Source organism: Lepeophtheirus salmonis, chromosome 5, assembly GCF_016086655.4.
Source record: "Lepeophtheirus salmonis chromosome 5, UVic_Lsal_1.4, whole genome shotgun sequence".
NCBI lineage: Eukaryota > Metazoa > Arthropoda > Copepoda > Siphonostomatoida > Caligidae > Lepeophtheirus > Lepeophtheirus salmonis.
This window is the reverse complement of record NC_052135.2, coordinates 3,680,259-3,697,482: the sequence shown is the minus strand read 5'-3', so window position 1 is coordinate 3,697,482 and position 17,224 is coordinate 3,680,259. Positions and strand designations below refer to the sequence as shown.

The following is a 17,224-nucleotide window of genomic DNA, read 5'->3' as shown; positions in this document are numbered from 1 at the left end:
ATACGAGACTTTCTAAAAATTATTAATGACAGTCGGGTGCGTTGATTGATATTAGTTAAATATGCATCCAGATAATATTAAAAAGGGCTGAGCATCTATCAAGGATATGAGCTTTGTCTATTAAGTAGACTATTTATCTAGACTCAGGATATCTTGTGGCGATGAATGTTTTGCTAACTTAATATCTAATCAGGGATAGGGTATTTTAGGTTTGTTCACTTGGTTGTTTTTTTCCTAGACTCAGGATATCAGTCCCATCTTAAGGATATGAAAGGTGTGTTAGTTTGTTTCAAAGCTCTTAATCAAGTGGGAAAAGAATGACTACTCGATCAAATTTACTAATTCAATAATTAATTGAGAACATTGAGTTATTGAAATAAATTCATATTTTGATATATTAAAGTATAAGAAATTAGTTACAAAACAAAATAAATCTGAGCTCTATAACTCAGGTACAAGTTGAGACAATAACACTTGAATGTGGTCGACAAATTTCCATTTGCGCACTCCAAGCAGTTGGGCATCTGCAGTACCACCGTCTACCCCGTCAGCAAGTCCGAAAATTTGGAGAGGAAGAAGGGATCTATCAAAAAGGCAAAACTGGACCTGGAAGTATTGAATAAAATAGCCCTGGGCCAATCCCCTCAAGTCCATGAAGGCCCATGCAAGAGATTTTGGTGTTTCGTGCCAGACTGTCCAGAGAGCTATCAAAAAAGTGGGTGGAATTAGCCTTGTGAGGGTGGCGAGCCCACTTTTGACGCCAGCAATGAAAGAAATTAATTTCCTCCGCTGCAAAACTCTTTTGAGTTATTTTGAACTCTTTTCTTTGTTTGGCCCCCTTACAACCCTGATGCCAACCCTCAACGCTACACCTTTTGGGTGCATGTTGAGTAGAAGGCCTGCAGTGTACTTCATTCAAACATAAAGGCCCTCAAAGCCACTGTCAGCCAGCACTGGGACGTCATGACAGAGTACTACACCCGCAGCAGTTGCCAAGCCTTATATAGTTAATTAATAAATTATATATTGTTCAAGTTAAAATTCGAAGAGGTCAGATTTTAATGGACCACTCGATACAGGGCTACAAGAATATTTTTTGTACACTAGGAGCACTGAAGTTACTATGACAGATGAAAATGGAAAAAATAAAAGAAAAATAGAAAAAATAACACAATTCTTTTAATGCTGACGTAGGTTATAAGAAAAAAACTATACTTATTCGACACCTTAAGTAAATCTTAAGATATAACGAAGAGGGATATGGCCACAAGTCGATTTTACTTTTGTATCCTTGATAAAGCGTTAAGTAAGCAGCCTACATTATTTTCTCTTCTATTATCTCTGATATCTCTCAAATAGGTTATATTCAGAGATGAAAGTGAGTTAGAACAATAAAAATTAATTTAACAAATTTTGTATGGTAAATTATAAAAACTGTTTAAATATTGGATCGGGCAAGAAATAATTATTTCGGCCTTATTTCATGATAAGATAACTGATGTGATGAGGACATGTGCTACACGTATTACAGGATAACAGGTAATATTAGGCTGGGGAAAAAGTAATTTCGTATTTTTCGGTTTGTTTCAATGCTTTATTAGAAGTGTTACAATCATCCGATTTAAGCCATTTTACTCGATAACTTTTAGTCATCGATAATTTAACTTCATAATGAACTTCTTGTAGAAGCCAGTGTCTCTATTGGCAAAAAAAAACTACTAACATGAAGGTCTATCTAGATATTTTCCAAGATTTTATCGAGATTTTCGACAACGGACTTGACAGTATGTGGCGAGTCATTCACTTACACTACACCAGAACGAAATCGCTCGAACCACTATTGTGCAACACGAACCGAAAGAATATCGCCCCCGTAAACAATGTAAATTTTCTTTCTTAGTCACTTTGGAAGAGTTTTTCCCTTTCAGATAGTAAAAATGTAAAATATGGCGAATTTCTTCCTTTGAGACCTCCATACTTGACACACTATAATTCACGACTGAACCAGCCAAGAGCAATAATGCCCCAAGAACGTGTGTAGTATACACTCACACCTATTTTTTATGCGTAAGAAATAAAGTAGCTGAGACTTCTTCTATAGTCAGTTTATTTTTTGTATATCGTATTTAATTTCAGTTATTTACAATAGGTTTTGGAAAATTTAATTTCGTATTTTCCTCCCTTTTTTAAAAAAATAAGTATATCTTCTTCATTATTGGTCACATTGGATCATACAATAGAGCGTTATTGAAATAACAAAAATATATTTTTTTCATAATGTCTAAAAGATGGTATAACATACATATATGTAAAATTCAACATGTAATTTGAAATCCAAAGTAACCTATTCACATTGACAAAGTATATCAATTATATTGAGCATATGAAATCAATGAAATTCATATTTGTATTTGCTTTATGATTTCTTACTTTATGGGGCGCTGAACATAGAATATCAAGCTAAATTCAGAATTAATTTCCACAAAAATATTTTTAAAGGTCCTACAGAACTATTTCAAATAGCTTGTATTAGAAAAGGATGACAAAAGTAACTAAAATGTATAACTGATAGGAAAAATCACCGACCGAGATTATAAATTATCAATACACTAGACTATGTCTTTCCAAGAAAAAACTGGTCAGTACACTGGAAACATTAACAAAAAAATTTTCGTAAAAGGGAAAAAATACGAGATTATTTATCAATACACTAGACTACAAAAAAACGGTCAGTGCTAACATTATTTTCGAAATACTTTTACTTCTACAATGTGCAGAAGTTGCTTCGTTATGGATTTGCAACTTCATCCATATTCACTAACGAGTCGTGCACTGAAAGAGGCAAAACTTGCTCCTTCTCCCAAAGCAGTATTGAAACATCGGCACACTTTTTGTACAACTGTCCTTAAGTAACACCAGTAGTACAACTCTGTACTTTAAAAGTAGAAAAAAACTTGGAAGTCAGGATAACAAAAGTTAACTCTAATCATAGAGGAACAAGTCCATATTCTCGAAGCGATTCTAATGAAAGTTGAATAAATAATTTACTCCGTCAGATGCATCAAATTCCGATGACAATACATATAGGAACAGTAGTAGAACGAGAGATCGATATTTTGGGTTAAAATTTGCAGAAAATTGAATACGTTTACTTCTTACCCAAGATTTTCAAAATCCAAGAAAGTAATAAAGAATTCCAAAGTTTTAATAACTAATAAAATCATATAATTTGTAAATTAATAGCTTCTTTTTTCAATCATTCCCCATTTCTGGATAAATTTAGAATAATTTTTGAATATCAATTTATGATATCACATTAATTATGTTAATTTTTAATAAGTTTAATTGATAATTTGTTTTCTATATCTTGGTATTTAGTTTATTTGAAATAAATGTTGTAAAAAAAGATCTTACTTTATCAATCCTTTCGGGATTTGGAAGTCGCTCATATTCTTCTTTGTATTCATATTCCATTGATAAAAGCATGTTGCGTTCTTTGAGAAAAACATACCTAAAATAGTAGAAAATTGCCTTTAGTGCTAAATGATATTGTTTAAACAAATAGTGAATAAATTATCTTGATGACAGAGATGCGGATTAGTTGTTTTGGCGGGGAAAATGAGGAAAAACTAAATGACAATTAAATAAAGAAAACTATAAAACTAATAAAGCAATTTGAGTGATACTTTGGATTCCTCAAATGCCAATTAATTTATATGTTGTGTACAAATTGTAATGTTGTACAAGTTTTAACTTTCAAATTGTACAAGTTACAGCCAGAAAATAAGAAATAATTTGAAATAAGGGATTTATGGTATTTGGGATGAGAATTAGTTAAAAATACAAAATGGAACAAAAATCCTTGGAAATGCATATTTTTTTAAATAGATCTTTTTATTTTATTTTAAATTATACATTGAATATTTTTCTACAATATGATATTCTTCATCACTAGTTATTATTAATAAGTTATAAGGGTATAAAGAAAAGTGTCGTTTTTCACCCTAAAAATTGAAATATATAGAGTTCAAAACAAGATACAGAATCAATAAAAACACTATATAATTATAAAAAACAATTTTACATAACTTTTATTAACCCTACTTTTAATTTTGAGATTGTCTTAAGGTTAAAAAACTCTGAACGATAATAGTCCCGAAGTACTAAAATCCCAGATACTTCAGAATTTAGACGACTGAGAGAAAAACTGAAATCAGTTTTGATTGACTATTTTAATATAAATTACTAAAATATAAGTATTCTGCGGCACTTTATACAGTTTAAACTCCCTGTTATAAACCTCATAAATAAATAATAATCATTTAAGTATAATAGATCAAAATGAAATGATAGTATAATTAATAGTCATTAGTTAGAATGACTGAGCTTGCAATTGCATTTTAAGACGAAAAAATAGCAACTTGCACAAATTCCTTATCCAGGTTATAACTTCTACAGCCATTACAACTTGTATACTCACATTCATAGAAGATATATTACAATAATTTGTTGTACAACAATTCGCAATATTTAATCAATCGGACATATCTAATCAATCAATAATTGTCGTCAACTACAATAATTTAAAACCAAATCAAAAATAAAATAAAGATACTTTTTGTTATTTAATATGGTATATCATAATGTGAAGATTGGGTTTCGTGACAATTTGATAAAACTTACGTTTAAAACAATATCATTTCTTTCATCCTACATTTAAATAGAAACAAAAACAGGTAAAAAATTTGATATAGTACACTGATTTGAATAAACTTATCAAATAATGACTAAAAATGTGATTTCAATAAAAGTTCAATATTCTGAGGCAAATGTGTATTTTACGAAAAAATTTAAATAAACCTAACAAGAAGTATTTCTGCTTTGAAACATTAATCTTCAATTCAATAACTTGATTTTGACGGAAAAATTTAGATTATAGAAAGATCTTGATGAATTTTGGGAGTATAGGAGAATACGTTGTATTATTATTTAAAATATACTAGGGTATGAACTTAGTTAACGTCTATTATTTTCAATCATAAAAACTTTCAACAATAGTTTGTTGTACACTATTCAGGGTTGGGCAGCAAACGTAGACTGTTAATTAATGTTAATTTTCTACTTAATATAGGAAGGTTTAATAATTATTTTTGTCATTCGTTGTGCATAAACAAACTATTACAAACATTTCGTCATCTCGTCATCATGAGTGAACAAGAAGACTCAAGGCAGCGCATCTCAGATCTCCTAGGAACTAAAGTTGAGGTGGCGAGTATTCTGGACATTAAGTTCTCAAGGAGCCTGGTTTTCAAGGGAGCCAAGATGAAGAATTATGGAAAAGACCTCTCCAGGAAAGCAGGAAATGGAGGGCAAAATAAAAAAGTTCGGAATTCCTGTCCAGCTTGGAGAAGAAGATTAAGGAGGACCCCAAAAAATCGATCAATTGCCCCACCAACGACTTCTCCATGGCTACTAGGACCATCAGGAGGGCCGTGAAGGATGATTTGGAATTTTCATTAGACATTTTTTTATTAATGAAAAAAAAAAGTATATCCTAAGCAACATCTCGAGTCAACGTATTCCTGGTCAACTCTGTGAGTTTGCAGAATTGTGTTTCATCACAAATAATCCTTTCAATGGGAATTTTTTTTCAAAGGTTGACGTAAATAATTTCAATTTGATTTTTAAACTAAAAATTGAGGACAACAAAACAATATTTAAAGAATACAAATACTCCTTCCTCCACCACAATGAATATACGCATCCACTTTCTATTATACTAGTATTCAACCCAGAACAATTCTATACAAATTTGATTTTCGTTTAACTCAATTGATGCGGACATGGACATTAAACTAGAAACTTGAACTAAGAAAATCGAATCCTAAAAACGGGAAACCAATTAATAAACTCAAGATCAGCGATGGACTTTCATATTTAATAAAAAAATAAAATACCACAATTTATGTAAGTCCTCATTATTCTTCAATCGGAGTTCATCCTTAGTCCAAGAACGACCTACAACGACTCTATCTTGTCCCCAATTCTTAGGTTCATCCAAGAATTGATAGAGTTTTTCTCCATTTTCATTTGTTTTAATACTCTGAAGACTTGCAAAACAAGTTCTTGTCAATTTAGGAGCACTAATAATGACTCTACTCAGTCTGGATAGTCTTCCAAGGTTCGCCATTCCGGAGCGAGATATGTTTGTTTATTGTTCTTAAAATCGGGAGCTTGAATTTGTTATTGTTAATATGGAGGAGCAGCTGATGAGGAGTAAAGCTTAAAACCTTAATGAGGAGAAGCAATGAGTTCTAGCTATATATATATGTAGTGGCACCAGATCTAGCTACATAGCAACCTCGTCTGTCGGTTTAATAACAATTTAAAGTTTAAAGTACAATTTTTTTTTATTCTTCAATACATTATTGTTCCTTATATATTTATAAATCACGTGCTATATTGTGTATCTCTACCAAATTTTCAAAATAAGAACATTTTTCAATTAAAATAGATCTGATTGTTCCGACCTATGCATGATTTTAGAATCTTTAATAAATATTTCTACATAATTTAATTTCAAAAAATTGGCTCAACAATAAGTTTTAGTTGGCTAGTTTAAACGGTCAATTTAGAGATCGATTTTTGAAGAAGTATGTTAGGTTCATGATGTTATAACTTATAATAAATATATATCTCAGAAGGGTTTTTCGAATAACTCATTAACTATGGTAAAATTATGAATATCAAAAGGAAATATTTAAGTCAATTATATCTAATTTTTAATATATATATATTTAGAAGTATTAGAAAGAACGAATAACTGTGTACCCAGCATAAGTAGAGCCTATGAAGGTCCAAAATATTAATTAATAATTGACCGAGATGAGTCACAAAAGGTGAGGAATAAAACTCCAGACTTGCAACTCGACTTGGACTTGAAAGCTAATTTAATTATACGTCTTTTTAGTCTCTTTCATTGGGAGGAGGCTGCATGACGCATGAGGAATTTAAAAGACGGAAGAATTCGTATATTGTTGATTACTAAACCTCTTTTTTTGTTTTTCTAGAAAACTTCTTTCTTGTTTTTCTAGAAAACTTCTTTTGCCTTCCATGAAGTTCTTGCACGCACGTCACAGCAAAGACAAGAACAGCACCCAAGCCGCGTGGTTGAAATTCCTCTCGATCAAGCTTTAGTTTCTTTACCTCGTTGTGCATCAGTCTCTTTCTTCACTTCTCCTCAAGTAGCAGATCCAACTCTTGGAAGTTGAGCCAGCCGTAACAAAAAGCAATATGTTGGGATCCATGAGATTTTGGTCAAGCGGGCGTCAATTGTCCCGTCTCCTACGCAACGACGGAATGCGAACCTACTCGAAAGATGTCCGCTTCGGAGTGGATGTGAAGAGTGAGCTGATAAAGGGAATGAACATCCTTGCGGATGCGGTGTCCGTGACGATGGGACCCAGTGGGCGAAATGTGGTGATTGAATCTTCTTGGGGTGCCCCAAAGATCACCAAGGACGGAGTGACCGTGGCCAAAGCAATTGAGCTGGAAGATAAGTTTCAAAATATTGGTGCTAAGTTGGTTCAAGACGTGGCGAGTAACACGAATGACAAAGCCGGTGATGGAACGACGACCGCCACAGTGTTGGCACGTGCCATCGCCAAACATGGATTTGACATGGTGACGAGAGGTGCGAATCCTGTGGAGATTCGTCGTGGACTGATGATGGGTGTGGATGTTGTAACGAAGAATTTGATGGCGATGTCCAAGTCTGTGACCTCTCCCGATGAGATCAAGCAAGTGGCTACCATCAGTGCCAATGGGGATGTGGTTATTGGGGAACTCATTTCTGAAGCCATGGAGAAAGTAGGACGGGAAGGTGTCATCACGGTCAAGGACGGAAAGACTCTTGAAGATGAAATCGAAATCATCGAAGGCATGAAATTCGACCGTGGATACATTTCACCTTATTTTATCAATTCCTCCAAGGGTGGAAAAGTGGAATACAATGATGCGCTGGTCCTCTTCTCGGAGAAAAAAATATCAAGTATTCAAGCTATTATTCCTGCGCTCGAGCTTTCAAACCAAATGAAGAAGCCTCTTGTCATCATTGCTGAGGACATAGATGGAGAAGCACTCACGACTCTTGTCATCAATCGTCTAAAATTAGGTCTTCAAGTAGCTGCTGTCAAGGCTCCAGGATTCGGAGACAATCGTAAAAACACCATGGCAGATATGGCTGTTGCCACTGGAGGAATCGTTTTTGGTGATGAGGCTACTGATGTTAAACTTGAGGATGTCCAACTCCATGATTTGGGAAAAGTTGGAGAGATTACCATCACAAAAGATGACACCCTCTTGCTTAAAGGAATGGGGGATGAAAAATCCATTAACAAGAGGATTGAGAATATCAAGTTAGCGATAGAGGACTCGACTTCAGAGTATGAAATCGAAAAGATGCGTGAGCGTATGGCTCGTCTATCATCTGGTGTTGCTCTTCTCAAAATTGGAGGATCTTCAGAAGTGGAGGTGAATGAGAAGAAAGACCGTGTCAATGATGCACTTTGTGCTACCCGTGCTGCCATCGAAGAAGGAATCGTTCCTGGAGGTGGAACTGCTTTATTGAGATGCTTGGATTCCCTTGAGTGCGCTGTAACCACAAATGAGGACCAACAAAAAGGTATTGAAATCATTCGTCAAGCGCTAAAAGCACCATGTCTACAAATTTCCGAAAATGCGGGTGTCGATGCCTCTGTCATCGTAAATAAAGTTATTGAGGCCAGTGAGAAAAATATTGGTTATAATGCTCACTCTGGAGAATTTGTCGACATGTTTGAAGCTGGTATCGTAGATCCAACTAAAGTAGTAAGGACGGCCCTTGCTGATGCTGCTGGAGTTGCGTCGCTGTTGACGACTGTCGAGGCCGTTATTTGTGAAATCCCAAAGAATGACCCACCATCACCTGGAGGAATGGGTGGCATGGGCGGTATGGGAGGAATGGGCGGCATGGGTGGATTAGGAATGTAAAATAATTCACTTATACTTGCCATTTTATTTTTAAATTAATATTCCTTCTGAAAAAAATTCATTGTATTTTTCGATGTGCATTATGATGTGACATGTCCTATTTTCTTTTTTATTATGATTCAATACTCCTATTTTGGAAAGATTTTATATTGTATTTTCCAAGTCGACTCGGTTTTTTTTTTCCCCTCTGTTGAGGGATAATATAGTTTTTTCTAATGAATTGAATTGGTATTTTTAATTTATCTTTACATAATGAATTACTATGCGGATAGAAATAAACAACATATGTTACATGTACTAGAGTTTAAGGGGTGGCGTTGTCACGTGTAACTGTATTGTGGCATTGCCAAGAAATGGGCAAATGTGGCTCCTACAACTTTAAGTTAATCGAGATTGCGTGACCGGATATTTTGTTATTTTTAGTCTTCCATTACTGACAACATATGATCATGTTGCATGTATTTTAATTCATATTAGATTTACAACCCATGTGCTGTTATTTTAAATTAACATCTTGTTAATGTATCTCATTTTCCAGAAGATATATATATTGAGAAATAATGAAGATCTATTAATAATTAACATCGAATCTCCCTTTTGTAGAATGGAAGCAATCGGTATCCTGAAATTATTTTTCGAATATGTATAGAGCGTTTTTCTTGACATCTTAATTTGAAAGAGACGCCATTTTCGAGGCTCTAAGTTGATATTTGAATTACACAAAATGGTCAAACTCCATCGAATGGCTTAAAAACTTGAAACTTGCATTGAATACTACATGATACCATGATATTAGTATCATTGAAAGGTTTTTCATTGTTATAAAACTGCTGGCAGTTTGGGCCCCAATATAGATTACATCAAAATTGTGACGTCACTTGAGAACGCTCTAATCTATTAATTTAAAACTTGAATTTTTTTAGGACATTATTTACTTGCATCATAATTCTCTGTCCAACATGTGAATTTGATGCTCCTTATTTCTATCCAAGATAATTAGTTACTCTTAAGTATCTTCCTTCTATCTAGGGTGATCAAATATAATATTTCCTAAAACAACTTTTCATTCGTTGTATAACTTTTCAATAGCATTGTTTTTCTCTGATATATTTATTCAAAAACAATTTTAATTGCATTGTATAATTATGAAGGTTTTTTTAAATTTAAAATAAGCAGTTTTAAATAAAAAAATTCTGGGGTTTCTTAAAAACTATGATTTCCCACATCATGTAACTAAAATTATATTAAATAATAGTGATACATAACAAAATAAATAGCAAACCTATTTTGATTCATGTGTTTTTTCTTGAATAAGATTTTCAAAATTTTTTTTTACTTTTATTTTAAGGCATGTTCAAATGGGTGTTCCCCATAAAACGGGACATATTACATATTGTGTACAGTAACATCGTATAAAACATTTACGTAGAAGGACATTTCGAATAAATTAATGAGGAAACGGGGATTGACTTTATGAATTTTTATTTTGTACCCGAATGTTGGGAGTGTTTTCTGGTACCACCGATACTTCAGTAATTCCTAAGAGCCCCCACTATCCCACAATTGTACCCCGAATGTTTGGTGATATTTTCGAGTTTACATTGGCTTAAAATTATATATAGGGATCTTAGTAGTTTCGTCAAGTATCGGCGGTGGGTTGCATCCCGTTTTGGGACCCGGTGGTACCCGAAAACACCTCCAACGTTTAGAGTACGATTGGGGGCTGTAAGGGACTCTTACTAGTTTCTTCTAGTATCAATGGTGGGTTGCATCCCGTTATGAGACCCAGCGGTACCCGGAAACACCCTCAACATTCAGGGTACAATTGGGGGTTTGTAAGGGGTTCTTAGTAGTTACTTAAGTATCGCCGGTAGCCGAAAGCATCCCCATCATTTGGAAGATCAAATGACAACTCATAAAGTTTTTTCATAAATTTATACGAAATTGTTTTCATACGCATTGTCCTTATACGAAAATGCTTTACAGGAAGTTACCTATTACCACTAGATATGTCACCCATAAAAATATTTTTTATCAATTTATTTAAAAGTCCGAACCGAATTTAAAAAGAGGAAAACTGTTACAAATCCTATTTATTTTTAATATTAATAAAATTATAGAATCAGAGTATTACAATACGATGAAGAGGAATGGCTTACATAACATTTACGTTAAAATCTTCAATTAATAAGTTTTATTATACATTTTTTACAGGAATCGCCTATATGTACCTGTTTTTGAGTGGGGTATGCGTGACATAACATAATAATAATAGGTCAATTTTTGGTGGACCAACGGGCGAAGTAGAAATATGCCTCATTGACCAATGGAACATTCCCAATTCTAGGTATCGTTTGTCGTTGAATCTTTCGTCGATTTTTGGAGGAGTATTGGGCAAAGAGGCAAAATAGAAATATAGAATAGTCTAAAAATCCACAAACAACAATACAGACAATAGGGAAGGTTCCATTGGGCAATTAGGCATATTATTACCTTTCCCGTTGGTATATCAATTACATTATTTTATAAGGAATGAAAACTTGTCTTTTCTAAGTATGTGCTTGTGAAGTTAGTATGGGAACACTTATTTTCTAGTGAACTGCCCCAATATCATGTAGATGTATTAACTATCGGCGAACACTTATAAGTTATAGACTATATGTGATAGTAATTTTTTAATTTAATCATTTTACCTTGATGCGTCTTTCAATTTAGACTAAGAAAATAATGAATATAAAATATATTAAAGGGATTTTTTGTTTAAATTCTTAAAAAAAGGTCATTTGATGAAATTATGGGGGAAAAACATAAACACACAGTGTCACAGTAGAGATTGAAATACTATAGAATCGTTGATTTTCCTAGTAGAGATTTCATATCTCTTGATTCTTTGTCTTAGGACAAATTACGATCATGATTTCTACTAGTAGAATCAATAATTCTGCTGATAGAGATTACAAACCTATTCTCTCCTAAGACAAATTACAATTTTACTGAGAGAGATAGATGCATTATTAAGCTATAATAAAAATATTCAAGTGAAGAAGCATATATTTTTGTACTGCACGGCAGTTCATTAGCTTGCTACTTCGAGTGCACTCTAATTTGCACACACGAACAATTACAAAGTCACCAACCCACTAACTGAACTGTTTTAACAAAAGGACTGATTCACTAAAAGAACTGAATCCTTTACAGATTACTCGTATTTCGTACATTCAGGAAGCAGTTCACTCAAATCAACTCTAACTATTGAATGTAAAAAATCTTCCACAACCACTTCCCTGAGCATCATAAATCCCATATAATATCCAAAAATACATCCCGGCTGGCCGGTTGTGCAGGTTTTCTTAACTAAAAATCATTTATTCTACGGTATTCATTTGTATTAAACTGCATGACAGTCAAAGAATTGACTTTTTTTAAAGCTAATTTTCGTTAACTTTCAGATATCTCCGGTAAAGTACAGGTAATATCCGGTTTACTTTTCTCTATCAACTTGCCAAGTTTTATAAAATTCTTTCACCTGAGAAGGACAAGAGGATTAGGTAAACTTTAGACTTTTATCTATCAAGTGGCAAAATTTCATAAAATTACATCCGCTGATTTAGCCATTATTTGACTAGTGAAATTTTGTTTCCTAATCACAATGACTAATAATTAAAGTATAAAATATAAAAGGGACATAATGACGTGATCTACATAAAAACTATTCATTGAAAGTGTGATGTCGTACTATAAGGAAATGTGTTCGTCTGTTATATTTTTGTTAGTATAATTTAAAATTGTTATTACCAATTGTATTTTAAATATTAATGTAAAATAAAATAATATATTTATTAATTTATAATTTGAATTACAAGTTTATAATTTAAAGCAAGGTTACGTTATAAATTATAATATAAATAGAAAAATATACTTAAACAGATGAGGTTGGTTATAGCCTATAGCCAAGGAGACTATATATAGTCACCTTGGGTTAAATCCTATAGGATGTGGCATCTACCTACATAAACATGAAATTCAAAAGAACATGTGACGTCATTTTTGAGAAAGTATCAGAAGAAAATTCAATTTTCGGCTAAGAAAAAGTACACAAACTCAGTACTAATCCTAAAAATACAAATTTTTGTTTCAAGAAAATTTTAGACTCAATACGGACCTATTTTGAAACCTACCTAAAATACAATCATCAATTCTACCTTCTTCATTACGAGCATTTAATTATATACATAAATACTGGTTTCATTATTAGTAAGTAAGGACCCAAGGTAAAAGGGGACTAATTTTTGATATTTTTTTAAAAGCCTAAGTAGTTTGTGACTTGTCATTCTTTTCAAGGTTATAGAACTACTTCTGTTGTTCAACTTACATTCCTTTTTTCCATCATGGGTGGATGCTCCGTCCACGGATGTATGAGTAGAACTGGATCCAAATACAAAAAAATACATGGAAACATACAGTTCTTTAGATTTCCTTTTCCAAAAAATCCAACAGAACTCGCTAGAAGAAGACAATGGTTAGGTAACCTTAAGTTTCCCTCTGGTTGGAAACCAGCCCCAACCTCAATGATTTGTGAGAAACATTTTGAAGCCAATATGTTTTACCCAAAATCATCGCTGATGGGCAAAAATTTTTTAAAAGGTAACGCAATTCCAACGATAAACGTTCTCTCACCACCAGATCATACCTACAGTAAGAATTGTCAATCTATCGAAGTAAAATTAGACTTGTCTACCTCTAATTCTGAAGACCAGGTGACAGGTGGTGTTCCAATGGAATTGCTCAGCCCTCAACACATATCATCAACTTTACACTCAATTCCATTTGACTTTCATATACAAGAAGTTGAGGTTCAAAGCACATGTCATGACTGTCATTATTACTCTAAAAAAATTGAACATTTAAATTCTGTTATATCTTCAATGAAAAAAACAATTGAAACTATGAGTAAACAAATTAGTGTTCTTGAAGACGAAAGTATTTCAAAACATACTTTTTTCAATTCTGATTTACTCAATAATTTGAAAGTTAAAAATTCAAAGAATAGAAGTTTTACGAATGAATCTATCAAAGATGCATTAAAACTACGAATGACTTGTGGTAAATCGGGCTATGAATTATTGAGAGAATACTTGCCTCTTCCTTGTACAAGAACTCTCCAAAAAAGAACTGAATATTTTATGTTTAATGTTGAGGGGCAAAATACAAAGAATAGCCCGTCTAGATCCCAAAAAATGATCGATCCTCAAATAATGTGTACAATGTCTCTCCCTTATAAGAAGACTCCATACAATCCGAGTAGGAAAATCCAAGTTCGTCAGAAGAGAAAATCCCAACTAAATCTCCTTGTCCGTTTCAATAGAAGTAAAATATCTAATAAAACGTACAATTTGTTTGCAAAGAAATTTTTTTCTGAAATGAAAAGCCAAATTCATTCTGCTAGGAAAAGAATGAATTTAACAGATAAAAAGCAAGTCTGCAAAACGAATTAATAAGCTCCGATCATTAAATTTATGAATTTCTACTGAGTTCCTATTCATAAATAAATATGCCAAATAAAGTAGTAAACAATCAAAACAATATTTTCATTTAACTTCGTTTATAAGTTTCATTATAAATCATACAATTTCAATTATCATATTATGCATATTCACAGAGCATAAAATAATATCAATTTATACCTGTTTTCCGATTGATTTCAAGAAATGGTGAGCGATTTTCTTTATTATAGAAATATTAAGAAGTTGAAATCATACCTATATTTAATTAAACCCTTGTGTTCTAAAATTGAAACAGTTTTTTTTAAAGATTTGTATGTAATAATATAGTGTAATACAATACCACATTCATTGACATAATCATGGATAAATAATCATAATCCAGACGTAGCCCCAAACATAATCCAACGGCTTTTAAAAGTTAAATACTACGGCATGACGTTAATCCACATCTATTAAGTATTATAATTGATTATCAATTATAAGTTATGATAATAAATGAAAAACGACCTACAGAGGAAATAAGTATTTGATGCCTTCCCAATATTGTAAGTTTCCCTATACTGACGAAGAAAAGAACGGTCTATAACTTTATTGGTAGATTTATTTTAACAGTGAGGGTCATATGATTATATGAACAAAACATAAATACTGAGTATAACCCCAAGAACACTATTCCCCACCATCAACCATGGAGGGTGGTAACATCTTGTTTTGGGAGTATTTCTCTGCTAAGGGGAAAGGAAAAATTTACCGTTTCGAGGGGAGGATGGACCATCCTCTGGAAAATCATGGACGACAACTTCCTTACCTCAGGAGAGGGGACTAAAAGTGGGTCATGTAATGGATCTTCTAGCACGGCAATAAACCAAAACTTACGGACATGGCAACAAAGGAATGCCCCAAGAAGAACATTAACAATAGTTATCAATCATTAACTATATTTTTAATAGAGTTATTAAATCAAAATAATAATTAATCGTCTTTTCAAAAATAGAGTTATCATTTCACTTATTTTATGTGTTCTGCATAATACCTTAGTCTGACTTTGTCATGTACAGAAATTCAACTTTATCTTTTATACAATCTACTCTTATTTTTGTAGGTACACAATTTATATTTAATTTTTGTTTGAGCTCCAACAAATTTGAAGCATCATCTTCTCTCAAAAACTTTGCGCCCTTAATTCTATTTCATCACTTTTCCGTTTACGCCTCACCTCAGCCACTGACTAGTCCTTTTTTTAATTGACACTTCTATTTTTAATCCTAAAGATGGTATAGCACATTTTCTTAAGATACGTCTTTTTAGTTCTCTATTTGTCCATTTAGTTTCTGTTTCAAAATCTTCATGTTTAAACTGAAGAGAGCAAACAATTTTTTTTAAAGCTATCAACGGATTTACCATTTAAATAAACAATAATAACGGTATATAAGCACTCATCAGATATCACTAACATATATAAAATGTATTTTTTACCAGGTATCTAATTTATTAGTATAGCAGATTTCCATTTATTAATAATTTCCATGTTTGATGTTGGAAATGTATGCAAAGAAGTTCCTATTTTATTATCATTGAGCTTTCGACCAGATGTTTTACCAGTCTGACAACAAGGAACCACTCAATTTGAATGCATATTTCACGTCTTGGAAGAATAATCACTTCTATGCAACATATTTTTTATTTATAACTAATTGGCGATAAAATAATATATTTATTTAACTTATTGATTCAAAACAGTAATAGTTATAATAGAGATGTTCTGTAATTTATCCAGATGTTAAGTAATTCATGGTTCAACTCATATTAAAAAAGAAAAAAAGAAAACCATAAGTACTTAATATAAAATATATATATATAAAAATGAATGTACCACCAAAACTAATCTTATGTCGTCTTACATGGAAGATGTGTTTATTCAACTTTCATGTGACCAAACAATGAAAACAGATTTTGATTCTAAAATACTAGGTGAATAATGGATTCATATGATGAAAGAGTACCCTTGTTAAAGCAGCTTTAGATTTACTTATACCATTTGCCTCAAATTATTTATGTGAGAATACATTTTCCGTATTAAACTTTATCAAAAATAAATACATATCTATATGTATATTTTTTTTATTATATTACATCTTATTCACTTGTATCCTCTAAAACAGTGTTTTCCAAAGTGGGGGTTGCAGGACTTAACGGAGAGGAAGTGAAAAATTAATACAGATTGTGGCTACACGTAGAGGAGGATCTTCGAGTGACTATGTCTAAAATTAAACGTATAATACACCTACTTTGCTCAATAAACAGCGCAGATCTGTCATATTAAGACTTTGATTCGTTTATAGACCTATTTGTACATTCACAGCCTGTAATGTTATTTGTGTTTGAGTATCAATTTTGACTTTATTTTATTCCAACTAGAAGAAACATCGCTGAATTTATATTTACAATATATTTGATTCTTTCTTTATTTTTCAATAAATGTAGAGTTCAAATCTTTATTTTAATAAATGTAGTCAAATAACTAAGATTATTTGCCTCTGGGTTTAAATTTATATGGTTAGTATGGCTTTTAAGTCCTCTATTTGTATAAAATGAACTCCACATTTTATAATTATCTCTCATTCAGAGGTGTAGGGGTCCCACACGGTCTAGCCACATATTTTAAGGTTAGAACTAAAAAAAGTTTGGGA

The 17,224-nt window shown here is 32.4% G+C and overlaps 3 protein-coding genes and 1 long non-coding RNA gene across 4 annotated transcripts in view; 2 read left to right on the top strand and 2 right to left on the bottom strand.

Moving 5' to 3' along the window:
* The window catches only part of mRpL47 (mitochondrial ribosomal protein L47), a 37,748-nt gene extending 31,475 nt beyond the window's left edge, over positions 1-6,273 (bottom strand). Inside the window, exons 1-2 of the mRNA XM_040713572.2 lie at positions 5,958-6,273; positions 3,415-3,511 (exon numbers count right to left, since the gene is read on the bottom strand). Of these exons, the coding sequence (XP_040569506.1) occupies positions 3,415-3,511; positions 5,958-6,190 (330 nt within the window). The 5' untranslated portion in view covers positions 6,191-6,273. The remainder of the gene's footprint in view (positions 1-3,414; positions 3,512-5,957) is intronic.
* Positions 6,274-7,072: 799 nt separating this feature from the next.
* On the top strand, positions 7,073-9,250 carry Hsp60A (Heat shock protein 60A). Its single transcript, XM_040713571.2, has one exon. It carries the CDS (start codon positions 7,294-7,296, stop codon positions 9,028-9,030), a length of 1,737 nt encoding a protein of 578 aa, XP_040569505.1. The 5' UTR covers positions 7,073-7,293; the 3' UTR covers positions 9,031-9,250.
* Positions 9,251-13,090: 3,840 nt separating this feature from the next.
* On the top strand, positions 13,091-14,878 carry LOC121118758 (uncharacterized). Its single transcript, XM_040713347.2, has 2 exons — positions 13,091-13,284; positions 13,372-14,878. The coding sequence occupies exon 2, from the start codon at positions 13,419-13,421 to the stop codon at positions 14,523-14,525; it is 1,107 nt and encodes a 368-aa protein (XP_040569281.1). The 5' UTR covers positions 13,091-13,284; positions 13,372-13,418; the 3' UTR covers positions 14,526-14,878.
* A 635-nt stretch (positions 14,879-15,513) lies between these two features.
* Positions 15,514-16,558, bottom strand: LOC121118604 (uncharacterized). Its single transcript, XR_005864514.2, has 2 exons — positions 16,011-16,558; positions 15,514-15,890 (listed from the first exon to the last, which is right to left on the bottom strand). It is a non-coding gene; the product is annotated as an uncharacterized lncRNA (long non-coding RNA).
* Positions 16,559-17,224: the final 666 nt, after the last annotated feature.

Bases quoted from the DNA above. Each gene is read 5' to 3' on its own strand.
- Hsp60A (XM_040713571.2), top strand. From the start codon at position 7,294: ATGTTGGGATCCATGAGATTTTGGTCAAGCGGGCGTCAATTGTCCCGT.
- LOC121118758 (XM_040713347.2), top strand. From the start codon at position 13,419: ATGGGTGGATGCTCCGTCCACGGATGTATGAGTAGAACTGGATCCAAA.